This window comes from Dryobates pubescens, chromosome 16 (genome assembly GCF_014839835.1).
Source record: "Dryobates pubescens isolate bDryPub1 chromosome 16, bDryPub1.pri, whole genome shotgun sequence".
In the NCBI taxonomy this organism is placed as follows: Eukaryota; Metazoa; Chordata; class Aves; order Piciformes; family Picidae; genus Dryobates; species Dryobates pubescens.
Genome location: NC_071627.1, coordinates 6,940,557 through 6,954,920, shown reverse-complemented (window position 1 = coordinate 6,954,920; position 14,364 = coordinate 6,940,557). Strand labels below are relative to the sequence as shown.

Here is a 14,364-nt window from a genome sequence, read left to right as displayed (position 1 = left end):
AAAAAGGTTGAAAAAGAAGGAGGGAAAAAAGGTTAAAAAAGAAGGAGGGAAAAAAGGTTAAAAAAGAAGAAGGAAAAAAAGGTTAAAAAAGAAGAAGGAAAAAAAGGTTAAAAAAGAAGAAGGAAAAAAAGGTTAAAAAAGAAGAAGGTTAAAAAAGGTTAAAAAAGAAGAAGGTTAAAAAAGAAGAAGGTTAAAAAAGAAGAAGGAAAAAAAAAGGTTAAAAAAGAAGGAAAAAAGGTTAAAAAAGAAGGTTAAAAAAGAAGAAGAAGAAAAAGGTTAAAGAAGAAAAAGGACAAAAGGAAAAAATAAGAGGGGGAAAAGGGAAAATAAGGGAAAAGAGGAAAAAAGAAAAATAAAGAAAAAAAAGAAAGAAGGAAAAAGATGAAAAATAAAAATAAAAAAGGAGAAAAAAAAGAAAAAAGACAAAAGGAAAATTAAAAAAAAAAAAGGAAAAAAGAAAAAAAAAGAAGGAAAATAAGGGAAAAAAAGGAGAAAAAAACCAAATGAAAGAAGGAAAAAAGAAGGAAAAAAAGAGAGAAAACCAAAACAACCAAAAAAAAGGAGCTGCATACCCTCAAATGTATCATGTGAAACAACAAGCAGCATACTCCCCCCCAGAAAAAAACCAAACAATAAGGAAACAAAAAGAATGGAAATTTACACCCAATTTTTTTTCTGGCCTTGTCACATCAGACCCATTTACAATGGCAAAATCCAGCACATACAGCCGTGGGGGACCACAAATCTGGGCCCAAACTCAGGGGGAGCACAGGAAAGGAAGGAAAAATAAAAAAGAGAAGGAAAAAAAGCCACAGTCGTGCCCCAAAAACCTGAGTTTGTGCCAATTTTGTGGTGGGCCCGGTCACACCTTCTGTGAGAGATTCCAGCTGGGATGTGAGAACGACAGCAAAGCCATCTGCCAGGTTAGAAAGGAGGAGTACAAATTCTATTGCTCACCAGCAGAGTAATTTTGGACCTCAAAGAAGAGCATGGCAGAAGTTTGAAGACCAGCTCCCCGCCCCCCCCTCCATTCAAGTGAAACAGGATTTACTGGAACAAGAGGCAGGGATGCAACTGGAACAGGAGCTGCTTTGGAGCGATGCACCGGGAGCCGGGGGAGCCAGTGGAGGACAGACCCAGCAGGCACTGTGATATCAGAGTGCCCAGAGAGCTCCCAAAAAAGGAGCAGGACTTGTGCATGACCTCATGCCAGTGGTCACTCCACCCTCTCTGCCTGTGAGACCACCTGAACCCGCCCCCCCCCCTCGGCCATTGGGGGGCAGGTTGAAATGCATTCTGTTAGAGCATGACAAAAAGCTGTCTTCGGCCTTGGTGCCACCAGGAGTTTTAACCCGTGAAGGGCCTGTGGAGAGTTTATCATCAGATTTACAGGACACTCTGGAGCTACCACCACAGCCTGCCTTAGTGCTGGGAGATGGATATCCCCAGGGGGTTGTGCTAAGTATGAACTGCTCCAAATGCACCAGCACCAAGGTTTCAGGCAAGGGCTCCACTGCCTAATTATTCCTGCCAAGCACCCACTTCCACTAAAGAACCGCGGGCTCAAATTCACATCATCAAGGACACCTTACGCAGCCCTAAACCAAAACAACTAAGGAACAAACCAAAGTTTACCTTACTTCACTTCAATCATCTGTTTATTTCTTATTTTTAACCAAGACTGGGGAAAGATAAACCAAAATCAAGCCTGAAGGCTGCTCCAAACCAAATTTAAGCCCAAGCCTCGAGCAGCATTTTCACTGCAAGCCAAGAGAGCTGCATTTTCTCTTTCGTGAGAGCAGTGCTTCTGCAAAGAAAAGGATGTTGAGGCCGATACAGCCCCCCTCCCCAGACCATCTGAATTTGCAAGCCCCACACACTCTAAGCTAGCACCCTGGGCAAGTGCCTTCTCTCATTCCTGTGAGGGGAATGGATGGCTCCCACCTCACTGCATGTCTCCTTCTGCAGGCTTAAGCTGAGGATGCCATGTAAATGGGTCAAGGGCGCTGCGAAACGCAGCGAGCGATTTCTCCAATCAAAGTCAAAAGAAACCAGTAGGACCTTACTTCTAAGTAATTAATTGGTTGGTTGGTTGGAAGGAAGAGGTTTTACAGCAGTTAATGCATCATGAAGGTTAAAAAAATCATTTCCATAAAAGACAAGAGCAACCAATTTCACCATTGAGTAAAAGTAAAAACTGGGGTTCTTTTTCTTTTCCTGTGGTGGTGGTGGTTGTTAAATTAGTCCAAAGTGGCATAGAGAGGAACTGAGTAGCTTGCTGCTGTACTGACACTATGACAAATCAAAGTGTAGGGTTTTGCTTTTTGCTTGTTTTCTTTAATTTAGTATTATTTAGTTTTCTTTATTTTTTTTTTTCAATCCAATACCTCGTGGATCAAGTTCTGGAAAGGTTCCAATTGTAAGGCAGGGGATCTTGTTGTGTGTGTGTGTGTGTGTGTGTGTGTGTGTTTTTCCACCGGGAGTAGTTTGCTCCTTGGGTTGGATGCTGGAGGGGCGAGGCACGTTTTCGCCGGACCCAGGTCGACTACCTAGTAGTCATCAAGGTCAAAAAATTCGTCGTCTCCTCCTTGGTATTCCATTCCCTGGAAGTCCACTCGGTACCGCAAGATACCTGGGTGAGAACAACAGGCTTTAGCTGCACTGAGGGGCACCTCAAGGCGAGAGAGGCGTGGAGGCGCTGGGGAGTGTGCAGAGGAGAGCTGGGAAGCTGGGGAATACATGCGATGAAGGAGCTGGGGCTGTTTAAGATAGGGTGAAGGGGAGACCTCGCTGCTGTCTATGACTACCTGAAAGGATGTTGTGGAGAAGCTGGTGCTGGGCTCTTACCACTAGCATAGAATAGCATAGAATAGCATAGAATAGCATAGAATAGCATAGAATAGCATAGAATAGCATAGAATAGCATAGAATAGCATAGAATAGCATAGAATAGCATAGAATAGCATAGAATAGCATAGAATAGCATAGAATAGCATAGAATAGCATAGAATAGCATAGAATAGCATAGAATAGCATAGAATAGCATAGAATAGCATAGAATAGCATAGAATAGCATAGAATAGCATAGAATAGCATAGAATAGCATAGAATAGCATAGAATAGCATAGAATAGCATAGAATAGCATAGAATAGCATAGAATAGCATAGAATAGCATAGAATAGCATAGAATAGCATAGAATAGCATAGAATAGCATAGAATAGCATAGAATAGCATAGAATAGCATAGAATAGCATAGAATAGCATAGAATAGCATAGAATAGCATAGAATAGCATAGAATAGCATAGAATAGCATAGAATAGCATAGAATAGCATAGAATAGCATAGAATAGCATAGAATAGCATAGAATAGCCCAAACTGGGTTGGAAGAGACCTTCAAGATCATCACGTCCAACCCATCAACCAATCCAACACCACCTAAACAACTAACCCACGGCACCAAGCACCCCATCAAGTCTCCTCCTGAACACCTCCAATGACAGTGACTCCACCACCTCCCCAGGCAGCCCATTCCAATGGGCAATCACTGACTCTGTATAGAACTTCTTCCTCACATCCAACCTAAACCTCCCCTGGTGCAGCTTGAGACTGTGTCCTCTTGTTCTGGTGCTGGCTGCCTGGGAGAAGAGGCCATCATCTGTCTGTCTACAACCTCCCTTCAGGTAGTTGTAGAGAGTGATAAGGTCACCCCTGAGTCTCCTTCTCTCCAGGCTAAGCAACCCCAGCTCCCTCAATCTCTCCTCGTAGGGCTTGTGTTCCAAACCCCTCACCAACCTTGTTGCCCTTCTCTGGACTCGTTCCAGCAAGTCAACATCCTTCCTAAACTGAGGGGCCCAGAACTGGGGAAGAGGGGCAGGAAACTGCCCAGTAGAGAAAGACCTGGGGGTGCTGGTTAAAAGCCACTTGAAAAACATGTGTGTGCCCAGGTGGCCAAGAAGGCCAACAGCACCCTGGCCTGCACCAGCAAGTGTGGTCAGCGGGACCAGGGCAGTGACCATGATACTGGTGAGGACACACCTCGAATACTGGGTTCAGTTTTGAGCCACTCACTCCAAGAAGGACATTGAGGGGCTGGAGCAGCTCCAGAGAAGGGCAACAAGGCTGGTGAGGGGGCAGGAGAGGAGCACTTGAGGCAACTGGGGTTGTTTAGCCTGGAGAAAATGAGACTGAGGGGAGACTTTCTGGTTCCCTACAACTCCCTGAAAGAAGATGAAGCCAGGTGGGGGTTAGTCTCTTCTTTCAGGTAACAAAGGATAGGAAACGAGAAAACAGCCTCAAGTTGTGCCAGGAGAGGCTTAGGTCCAATTTATTCCTTGAAAAGGTTGTCAGGGCCTGGAGCAGGAAGTGATGGAATGTCCAGCCCTGAAGGGACTAAAAAGCCATGCAGATGTGGTGCTGAGAGCCATGGTTTAGTGGAGAGCTGGCAGTGCTGGGTTAACAGCTCGACTTAATCATAAAGGTCACTTCAACCAAAGCAATGCTGTTTGGCACCCAGCAGCCACAGCTGGCTTAGCAGTAAATAAGCAACAGCTTTGTGCTGGAATCACCAGCAAGACTGGGTAGAGCAAGGTGCATGGCAGGTGGGTTTGCTCTACCCTGCTAATGATTTTGTTGGACTGAAGCACAGAAGCTATCTGCACCTCTGCCAGACTTCACTGAGACTGGTCAGTGAGCTCAAGAGGATTTCAGAAACCTTCTTTCTCCCTGAAGCTGGGCTAAAAATACTTTTATTTTGAAAAGAAGGAGAAGACTGGGGAGCAAAGTACAGGAAAGTTCTGAGAGATGAGTAACAGATATCCAGCTGCTTCAGAAACTAGGCTGGAGCTTGTCATACACCACTTCCACACAGCAGGGCATGGTCTGCCACAAAACAGCAACTGTGCAGGGACACAGTGAAGCAGTTCACAGCCCTTCTGAAAGTCAGCAGCTGGAAAGAAGGACACTCTACCCTCTGAGCTCTCCAAAGGACAAGGGGATCCAAGGAACACAGTTGGAACATGACAGCTGCCTAACATGCAGCATCACCTTGCAGAGTGAATTCACCTGGACACCCCTGAGGAGCACAGCAGTCACTTGAACTGGCATCATGACTAGGAGGAGTAAGGTTAATCCCCTTTGTGTTGTCCTGAGATTAAACCAACCATTCAAAAGACAACCCCCTTTTTTTCCCCCCTTGCAGTTACCTCCAATTCCTCCAAATCCTTTCACAAATTGGGATCCTTCCTGTGATTTGTCTGTAACAATTTCCAATGTTGCTCCAAATTTCTTGTAGTTGTTTGCAAACCACTCCAGGAGGGGCATACTTTCTATCAGTTCATGTTCCTGGCCAGTCTGTGCAGATATTTGAGAGGGGGGTGGGGGAAAAACACAGGAGAAGAAATAAAAGTGTTATGGTCACTACATGTTAGGTTAGAGAAAATTCATGCCAAAAAGTTTGTCTTTGGCTTAAACATCCTCACTGTCTTTCTAGTCCTAAGGCAGAGACAGCAGCCCTCATGGAGCGGCAGGAGAGGCTGAGAGCTCTGGGGCTTTTTAGTCTGGAGAAGAGAAGACTGAGAGGGCATTTAACAAATGTTTATAAATATCAGGAGGGAGGGGACAGGCTCTGCTCAGTTGCAGCCTGGGATAGGACAAGGGGCAATGGATGTAAACTCCAGCACAGCAGGTTCCATCTCAACACGAGGAGGAACTTCTTCACTGTGAGGCTCACAGAGCACTGAATGGGCTCCCCAGAGGGGGTGTGGAGTCTCCTCTGGAGACTTTCAAGGCTCATCTGGATGTGTTCCTGTGTGACCTGCACTAGATTCTAGGGTCCTGCTCTGGCAGGGGGGTTGGATTTGATCTCCAGAGGTCCCTTCCAACCCTTAACATCCTGTGAGGTGTACACCAGAGCAGCCTGGCAGACTTGGCAGGGACTGGGTGGTGGGTGCTCCTGACACGTCTGTATCAGACAGGACACAAACAGAAGGCTGCTGGTGCTAGGAAGCTAACTACTGGCAAGCCTTGTTTTGGGCTGCTATACTACAGAAGCAGAAGAGAAAATGCCTTGTTCATTCTTCTGCTCAGCTCATGCTACACTCAGGCTCAGTGGGTCTTTAGAAACGTGGTGCTGTTGACTCCAGGAAATCCTGATCTATGCAAACAGAGGCAAAAAGCATTGGTTTTATAGGGAGAAGGTCAAGTGATTATTGGCATAGAAACACTACAGCATGGCAGATAGCACTGTGAACCTCCCATGCACAGAAGGAATTAGCAATTACCCCTCCAGGAAGGAGAGCAGCTGGAAGAGACCTCCCTGGCAGTCCTAGTATGGGACAGAGATGCCCACCTGTTTTTGCCAAGGACAGACTTTTTTTGCCCAGTTCTCATCCCCCCAGGGTTTTTTGATTTGCACAGGCAGTGAGTGACAGATCCACACTGTCAATATACCTAGAAGCAAACACTCCTCTGCACTTAAATGGCACAGTTCTACCCCCTCTCAATTATTGTGTGCTGACCAAATCAGTGCACAATAAGCAGTGAGCAATGGTTTGAAACCTTAGCCTGGCATGCTGTATGGCAACTACCAATCTCTTCTAGCAGGTGCTTTGATGGTGACCAAAGGTCCCCAATTGCCTCTGTGCTTTACACAGTCTTGGAGTTGGCAGCAGGAAAGGTTAAAGAAAAGCAAGTCTAGAATCCAGGGGTTACATTGAAGGTGAACATGAAGAGCCAGGGGCTACCAGCTTGGAGTCTCAGCTGAGTGCCAGAGAGGTCATCAGGCTCCTGTGCTCGTGACTAGCTAAGCTCTCATGTTCAGAATGCTGCATCAGTACCCTGAGAATAAATCCACAAGCCCCAAAGCTGAAATACCTCTTTATCTGTGAAGTGGGATTTATCCTTCTCTTGCTCTGGTGTCAAATACAGGATCTTCTCCTCTGGGAAGGGAGAGAGGAAAACAAACAAAGGAGGGTGGATAAGACTATCAGGTTAAACTCAGCAAGAGACTCACAACAGGCAGCAATGACAACACAGAGGGTTTGGCCATTGACAGTGCCTCTTTATAGCCAAAGCTCTATCAGAAACCACACAGAGTCTGCCAGTAGAGAATAACTGTAGTGCCAACACCAAAAAAATACAGAGGCCCTGCTGTAGGGTTTGTCTGCAGTCACTAGGGATTGTGGGTTTGGCCAGAAAGGTCAAGCCAGTGTCCCCTCTGCAACCCCCTGGTAGCACATTCATACTCACACAACTGACAGGCAGGTTTCAGGCTGCTCCTGTGACACAAACTGCCACCCCAGCACTGTAGTTCTTTCTGCACAGTGAAAGCTTTCTAGTTTCAGACTTTCCCCCAGAGTATCTGAGAAGCTGCAAGTTAGTGACCTGCCTCCACAACATCCCCATGAGCAAGTCCTTCAAGATCTCTTTAAGGAGTCCCTCCAGTGTAATCTATCCAAGCACAACAGCTTCGGTCTTAAACCCTCAGGGACCCTCCAGAAGTGCTACCTACCCTCTGTGCCTTGGCAGTGCAGAACGTATCTCATGATATCCAGATTTTCATAGACTATCAGGATCTCTACTGCTCCCATTTCCAAAGCTTTTAGTGTATCTTCAACACCAAAGCAGTACTTCCCCGTGTCCTGACTGATCTCGTCGAAGTATCGTCCTGCAGCCAGGGTACAAAGAGATTGTCAGGAGCAGCGACCAAGCCACGTGGAGTTTTAAACAAGCCTGAGAGGAATGCACCAAAGAACTGGAAAAGCAGCTTGCAGTGCTGCTGAAGGAAGTCAGGGATACGGTAACACGTAACTCAGGGCATTGATTGTCAGGAAGCCAGCGCTGCCCTGCAAGGAATCTCACTCCAATGAGGAGTGAGATTACCTTCACTGTGGAAAAATCACTTGGATTAACTCAGCAGCAGGCACTATTTAACCTCTCTCCAGTTCTGGTGTCCCCAGCATAAAGACACAGTTGGAGCAAGTCCAGGAGGGCCACGAAGATGATCCAAGGGCTGGAGAACCTCTGCTATGAGGATAGGGTGAGGGAGATGGGGTTGTTCAGCCTGGAGATAAGACTCTGGGGGAGGCTGAGAGCATCTGCCTTCCAACACCTGAAGGGATCCTACAGGAAGGCTGCAGAGGGACTTTTCATAAGGGTGCCTAGAGACAGGACAAGGGGGAATGGTTTGAAGCTGAGGGAGAACAGGGTTAGATGGGAGCTTAGGAAGAAGTTCTTCAGTACAAGGGTGGTGAGGCTCTGGAACAGGTTGCCCAGGGAGGTCATGGATGTCTCCTCCCTGGAGGTGTTCAAGACCAGGCTGGATGAGGCCTTGAGCAGCCAAGTCTAGTTGAGAGGTGTCCCTGCCCATGGCTGGTTGGTAGGAGTAGATGTCTAATGTCCCTTCCAACCTAAGCCCTTCTGCGACTCTGTGATACTTCTACTATTGCCATCTTGTGCTTTCAAATGAGCTATGTGTCTGCTGACAGCCAGACAAGGGATCATTTCAACTGCCATCTTAAAAGCAAAGCACATCTCAACTCTCATCTTGCTGAAGATGCAAACAATCCAAGGATATTTTTTGCCCTCTCCCACCCAAATGTCATCAGAAGGTCTGAAACTAAGATGATCTCTGATGAAGAAAGAGACAGAAAAGGTTGAGAAGATTGCTGAGGGGGAAAAAAACCAAATCAACAAAAAACCTCCACCCCTTGAAGTCTCATTAAGTGCAGCAGCATTTGAGGTGTCCAGATGGTGATCAACAGAGAAGACCACTATAAGAGAATGCACTGAGGGCTGAGGCAGCACACAAAGGCATTACCAAGAGGTCTTAAGAGAGATCAGCACGTTCAATCAAGCACATCTGGCTCTGGAGAAGGCTGTGGATGTAGCCACATACCTATTAGTTTCTTCTCTTGAATGAATTTCACATTGGAGAGGACCTCAGTTGACAGCTCAATTGCTTGATTGAATCCATTTTCTCCTCCATATGAAATGTCAACTAGTTTGAGCACTTTGGATTGCAACCGCTGCACAAGAGAGAGAGGAGACATGACAAAGAGTCTATTACACAGCACTGCCATAAGACCACTTCATAATGCCACAAGAGTAAGTACCTGGCAAGAGTCACAGCATTAATCTATTTTGCCTCACTTGCAAGCAGAGATTCTGAATCAGGGGAACCTCAGAATGCTTAATATTGAAAGCACAGTTCGCAGGCAGCAGGGCCACGGAGATTAGGTTTAGTGGAGTTTAACTCCAATAACGCTTCTGCTTTAGATTTGGGACCATGAAGGACTTCAGCAGTGCCTTCAAACCAGGGAGAATGGATTTCTTATTAGCACTGTTACTAAGAAAAGGAGACCTTACTTCCCTGCAGGAGGCAACAGGAAAGAGAGACCTCCCTAGGACCCATCCCATATTTTGATCCAATCACTTCAGACACAGAGATGCATTTTACAGCACAGCTACTACTGCTATCCCCACGCTGACAGCAGAAACGTTTGGGCTTTGCTCAGGGAAGGCCACTCACCTGATCAAACATGTCAGATTGACTTAGTTCAGTTTTGAAGTCAGCTGATCCAGCTAACACGAGCCCAGCCACGTTCACCTTGTCTCCAGAAATGAAGAGCTGCACAGCCGTCTCCGCTACCTTCCTCACGTAGTTGTGTCGCTTCTCCATCCTCAGGCGGGCGAAGCGCAAGGCAGACTGGCCTCCTCTACCTGCACCACAGCACAGGGACCTCTTGGCAAGGCATTTCAGGAAGATTAGTAGCACATGGTCCCAACTGGGCCCCGAGTAACTGAAGCTAAGGGCAGATGAAGCCTTCAGAATTGGTTTGCCACAAGCAGAGCCAGAGGCACTCATTCAAACAGCGAGAGAATAAAGACGGATCGTTCGCAGTAGAAGATTTCTCTCTGTTGTTCCACAGAGGGAAACATGTTGGGGTTGTTGTCTTTGTACACAGACTCAACTCTCTATAGAGAATCTGAACATCTGTGCCCATCTTCCATGGCCTGTACCTGCATTAAAGCCATTTCCTTTCTTACACTGCCTCATGCACTTTTATCGCCCATGCAACCCATCCCAGCAGTCCCTGCTGCAGATACCTTCTGGGGAAAATGCTTCCATTTAATTTTGTCCCCTCTTGATCTACAGAGGACAGGAGTAACTAACAGGTAAACCAGGAGTAGCTACCAATTTGCTGAATGAATTAGAGGCTTACTGTACTACAGCATCATGCAGTGGAAGTAGAATTTCGCTCACTCTGGTTTAGGCTTCGGTGCTTCTTGCTTTTCACTACACTGGATGCACACTTCAAAGATGCTACCAAGGAGGTATCACTCCTTGTGCCAGTAATTTACTGAGGACTGTCCTAAAACCCAAGTAAAGGGCTGCACATCCCAAAAAGCCAAGAGGAGCCACTTTCAGAAGCTCAGCTGCACATTACAGTGATTCATTCCTTTTGACAGAAGGCTCAGAGGAGAGGCTTTGCTGTCAGATTTCAGGGGAGCAAAGAACTGAGTTGAGCTAAACACCTACAGGCCAAATTCCCTGCTTCTACCCTCACACCCCACCCCGTGACATTCTGCAGCCAAGAGTCTGGAGACAGGCTAATGTGTTACCATGCTTCTTTGGAAGATCCACAGTGAATTTGTGCAGGACTTCTCGTGTGTTTCCTTGAAGGGTTCCAAAGAGTGCACCGCTACCATCTATTACTATAAAGCCAAACTTGCTGTCGTCAGAAAGCAGCGCCGTGAGAGCCTGCAACACAAAATGATGCTGTCAGCAGGAAGCACCGCTTTGCCAAGCACCCAGAAAGCTCAGAAAGGCTACCAGGTACAGTACACCTCACCACATTTCAGTTCAGGGGTACTCATTGCCTTTTATTAATAACTAAACCAGAGGGACAGCTGCAGATTAAGGAGGCGAGACTAGCCCTGAGGACCATCTCACACAATGCTGCCAAGGGCAGAAAGGAAACTCATGGTTATGCTTAATAACTGTGTTCAGAGCATGAGAAGTTCATCCCATGGCATCACAGGCAGGTGGAACACTCAAGCCCTAAAGATCAGCTCTGCCAAGTGTTAAAGCAAATAGATCACTTACCTCTATGGCTGGCAAAAGTGCAAGAGGCTTTCTTAGCACTGCAGCCAGGAAGGCAGAACTTCACTGACTCACAGAACTGTCAGGGTTGGAAGGGACCTCAAGGATCATCCAGTTCCAACCCTGCTGTCATGGGCAGGGACACCTCACACTAGATCAGGTTGCTTAGAGCCACATTCAGCCTGGCCTTCAAAACCTCCAGGGATGACGCTTCCACCACCTCCCTGGAGAACCTGTTCTCATGGGAAAGAACTTCTTCCTAGTGTCTGATTTAAACCTCCCCTTCTCTAACTTGCTTAGTTCACTGCTCAGTTTCATACAGACCACCTTCAACTTGCCCAGTACCACAAACACTGGTTTGCAGCACCTGCTGGCTTCAAGTCCCAGAGGCAGAAGGATGAAATCTACAGTGGCTTTGACAAACTCAGCCTTACATAGCAGAGCCAAGTGACAGCAGCAATAATTGTCCTGTGCACAACTGGCTAGAGAGAAGACAGCCACAACATTTGCTGGCAAATGAAGTTATCTTTCAGTTTTCTTCCCTTTGAAGTAGACAGCTAAATTCATCCTGTAAGGTCACAGAATGGCCTAGGTTGGAAGGGACATCAGAGATCATCTACTAGAAGACACAGTCTCAAGCTGCGCCAGGGGAAGTTTAGGCTCGAGGTGAGGAGAAAGTTCTTCACAGAAAGAGTTGTTAGCCATTGGAATTGGGCTGCCCAGGCAGGTGGTGGAGTCACCATCCCCTAGAGGTGTTCAAGAGGGGACTGGATATGGCACTTGGTGCCATGGTTTAGTAGTCATGAGGTCTTGGGTGACAGGTTGGACTTGATGATCTGAGGTCTCTTCCAACCTCATTGATTCTATTCTATGATTCTATACTCCAACCCCCTTGCCACAGGCAGGAACACCCCTCAACTAGACTTGGTTGCTCAAGGCCTCATCCAACCTGGCCTTGAACACCTCTAGGGAGGGGGGCATTCACAACCTCTCTGGGCAACCTACTCCAGAGTCTTGCCACCCTTGTACTGAAGAAATTCTTCCTAAGATCCACTCTAACCCTACCCTCCCTCAGCTTCAAACCATTCCACCTTGTCCTGTCTCTAGGCACCCTTAGGAAAAGTCCCTCTCCAGCCTTCCTGCAGGTTCCCTTCAGGTATTGGAAGGCAGCTCTAAGGTCCCGTCAGACTCTTCTTCTCATCAGGCTGAAAAACCTCAGATCCATCATCCCTTCCTCAACTCCAAGCCCTTGAATCATCTTTGTGGCCCTTCCCTGGACTCACTCATGCGAGTTCCACATCCTTCTGCTGGGGACACCAGAACAGGGTGCAGTATTTGAGAAGGGGTCTCACAAGAGCCTAGTAAATGGTCATTTAAGTTGACGACAACTAGAGCTTAGTATCAAGGTTATTTTGACCTACTTGGTGCAATTTCCTGCCCAGCCCTGGTTCTGGTGGTGTGGAACATTACAGCTTACTCACATCCCATACTTCTTTCCTGAGAGAAGCAGCTACAGCTCCCCCAAGGGCAGCCTGAGCAGGTTAGGCACACTCAACACGGACACTCCTGCTCACTTCGGTGTGCCCAATCAAAGTAATGGCCAGAATCCTCTTCCTGGCTGGCAAACCCACTTCAGCAGGATGGAGGACTTGTCAAATTCCAGAGTGTTTTAAGTCACCAGCTTAATACTGAAAGAGTGATGGCATGGGCTTACTGCAGAGGACCTTTAAGTGCCTGCACGCCTGCCAGCTTGATTACTGTGCTGAACGGAAAGGCTAAAACCCATCAGTCAACTTCATCCCAAATCCACACCACCAAGGCTACAGCTTTCAAAGCTTAAAAGAAACAGGCTCTAAGGTTTAATGGAATCTACTGGCCAAAATAAATATTCTGTATTAATTCCTCAGCAGTGGGATGAATGAGAGGAGGAAGTGCCATATTACATTGCAATCTATTTAACTGGGACACAGCCAAGCCAATCCTGTGACTGGAATGAATGCTCCAGCCAAGGTATCAAAATAAGTCATTGTAAATCCCACCCTTCAGACACATGTCAGGGGTTCATATCCCTCTTGGGAAGTTACTCTGGTTTCACACAGGCAATAAAATATGTGGAGGAAATCTTATCAGATACTGCTGCCAAGCAGCAGATGACTGCAGCTCTGATCTTCCAGATTCCCTCTTGTTTTAATGAAGTGGCCAATGACCATCAGTTCCCTCAGTACCCCCTTCTATGGCTCTATGTCAGCAATTCCACTGTTTGACCTTGGGAGACCTGGTGGGCAATAAGTTAGCTATGGGATAGCCACGTGCCCTTGTGGCCAAGAAGGCCAAAGGGATCCTGGGGTGCATTAAGAGTGTGGCCAGCGGATCGAGGGAGGTTCTCCACCACCTCTACTCTGCCCTGGTGAGATCACATCTGGAGTATTGTGTCCAGTTCTGGGCTCCTTAGTTCAAGGGGGACAGGGATCTACTGCAGAGTGTTCAACAGAGGCTGTAAGGAACATCAGTCTGATGAGCACCAGAGACCTGGTGCTGTTTAGCCTGGAGAAGAGCAGCCTGAGAGGGGATCTGATCAAGGTTTATAAACATGTGAAGGGTGGCTGTCAAGAAGAAGGGGCCAGGCTCTTTTCAGCGGTGTCCTGTGATAGGACAAGGGGCAATGGATACAAACTGGAACCCAGGAAGTTCTACCTCAACATGAGGAAATACTTCTGTACTGTGAGGGAGCTGGAGTCCTGGAGCAGGCTGCTCAAGGGTCTCTTTCTCTGGAGACTTTCAAGAGCCATCTGGATGCCTTCCTGTGTGACCTGCCCTAGGTGATCCGGCTTTGGCAGGGGGGGTTGGACTCCATCTTCAGAGGTCCCTTCCAATCCCTACCATTCTACAATGCTATCAAATACAAAAATAAGGGGACATTGTTTTTCTGTTGTTCCTTTAGTCTGGACTGAAGTTTTAGACTGAAGAGGGAAGGGAAGATCCCATCTTCCCCCTGCTCCTTGCCATGCCCTCTCCTTCAGAGGGCATCTGTTGATGTCCCAAGCCAGATGACTTAGCTGTGGAGTTCTAATTGCATGTTGGGGGCAAGCACTGGGTTAACAGCACAGCTCTACAACCAAGCAGCATCAATGGGCAAATCAAGACTTCAGTGCTAGCATCACCTCATTGCTCAGGAGAGCTCTGACAGCTAGATGGGATTCTGCAGCACAGACAAATACCAAGTGATAACACACTTGAGAGCAAACAGCCCATGGAGAAA

General features: G+C 47.1%; 1 protein-coding gene across 1 annotated transcript in view; it reads right to left on the bottom strand.

Annotated features, from left to right (window-relative positions):
* Positions 1–2,490: 2,490 nt before the first annotated feature.
* The window catches only part of ETF1 (eukaryotic translation termination factor 1), a 32,509-nt gene continuing 20,635 nt past the window's right edge, over positions 2,491–14,364 (bottom strand). Inside the window, exons 5-11 of the mRNA XM_054168359.1 lie at positions 10,625–10,763; positions 9,531–9,721; positions 8,898–9,027; positions 7,512–7,667; positions 6,875–6,939; positions 5,206–5,353; positions 2,491–2,632 (exon numbers count right to left, since the gene is read on the bottom strand). Coding sequence (XP_054024334.1) covers positions 2,550–2,632; positions 5,206–5,353; positions 6,875–6,939; positions 7,512–7,667; positions 8,898–9,027; positions 9,531–9,721; positions 10,625–10,763 — 912 coding nt within the window. The 3' untranslated portion in view covers positions 2,491–2,549. The remainder of the gene's footprint in view (positions 2,633–5,205; positions 5,354–6,874; positions 6,940–7,511; positions 7,668–8,897; positions 9,028–9,530; positions 9,722–10,624; positions 10,764–14,364) is intronic.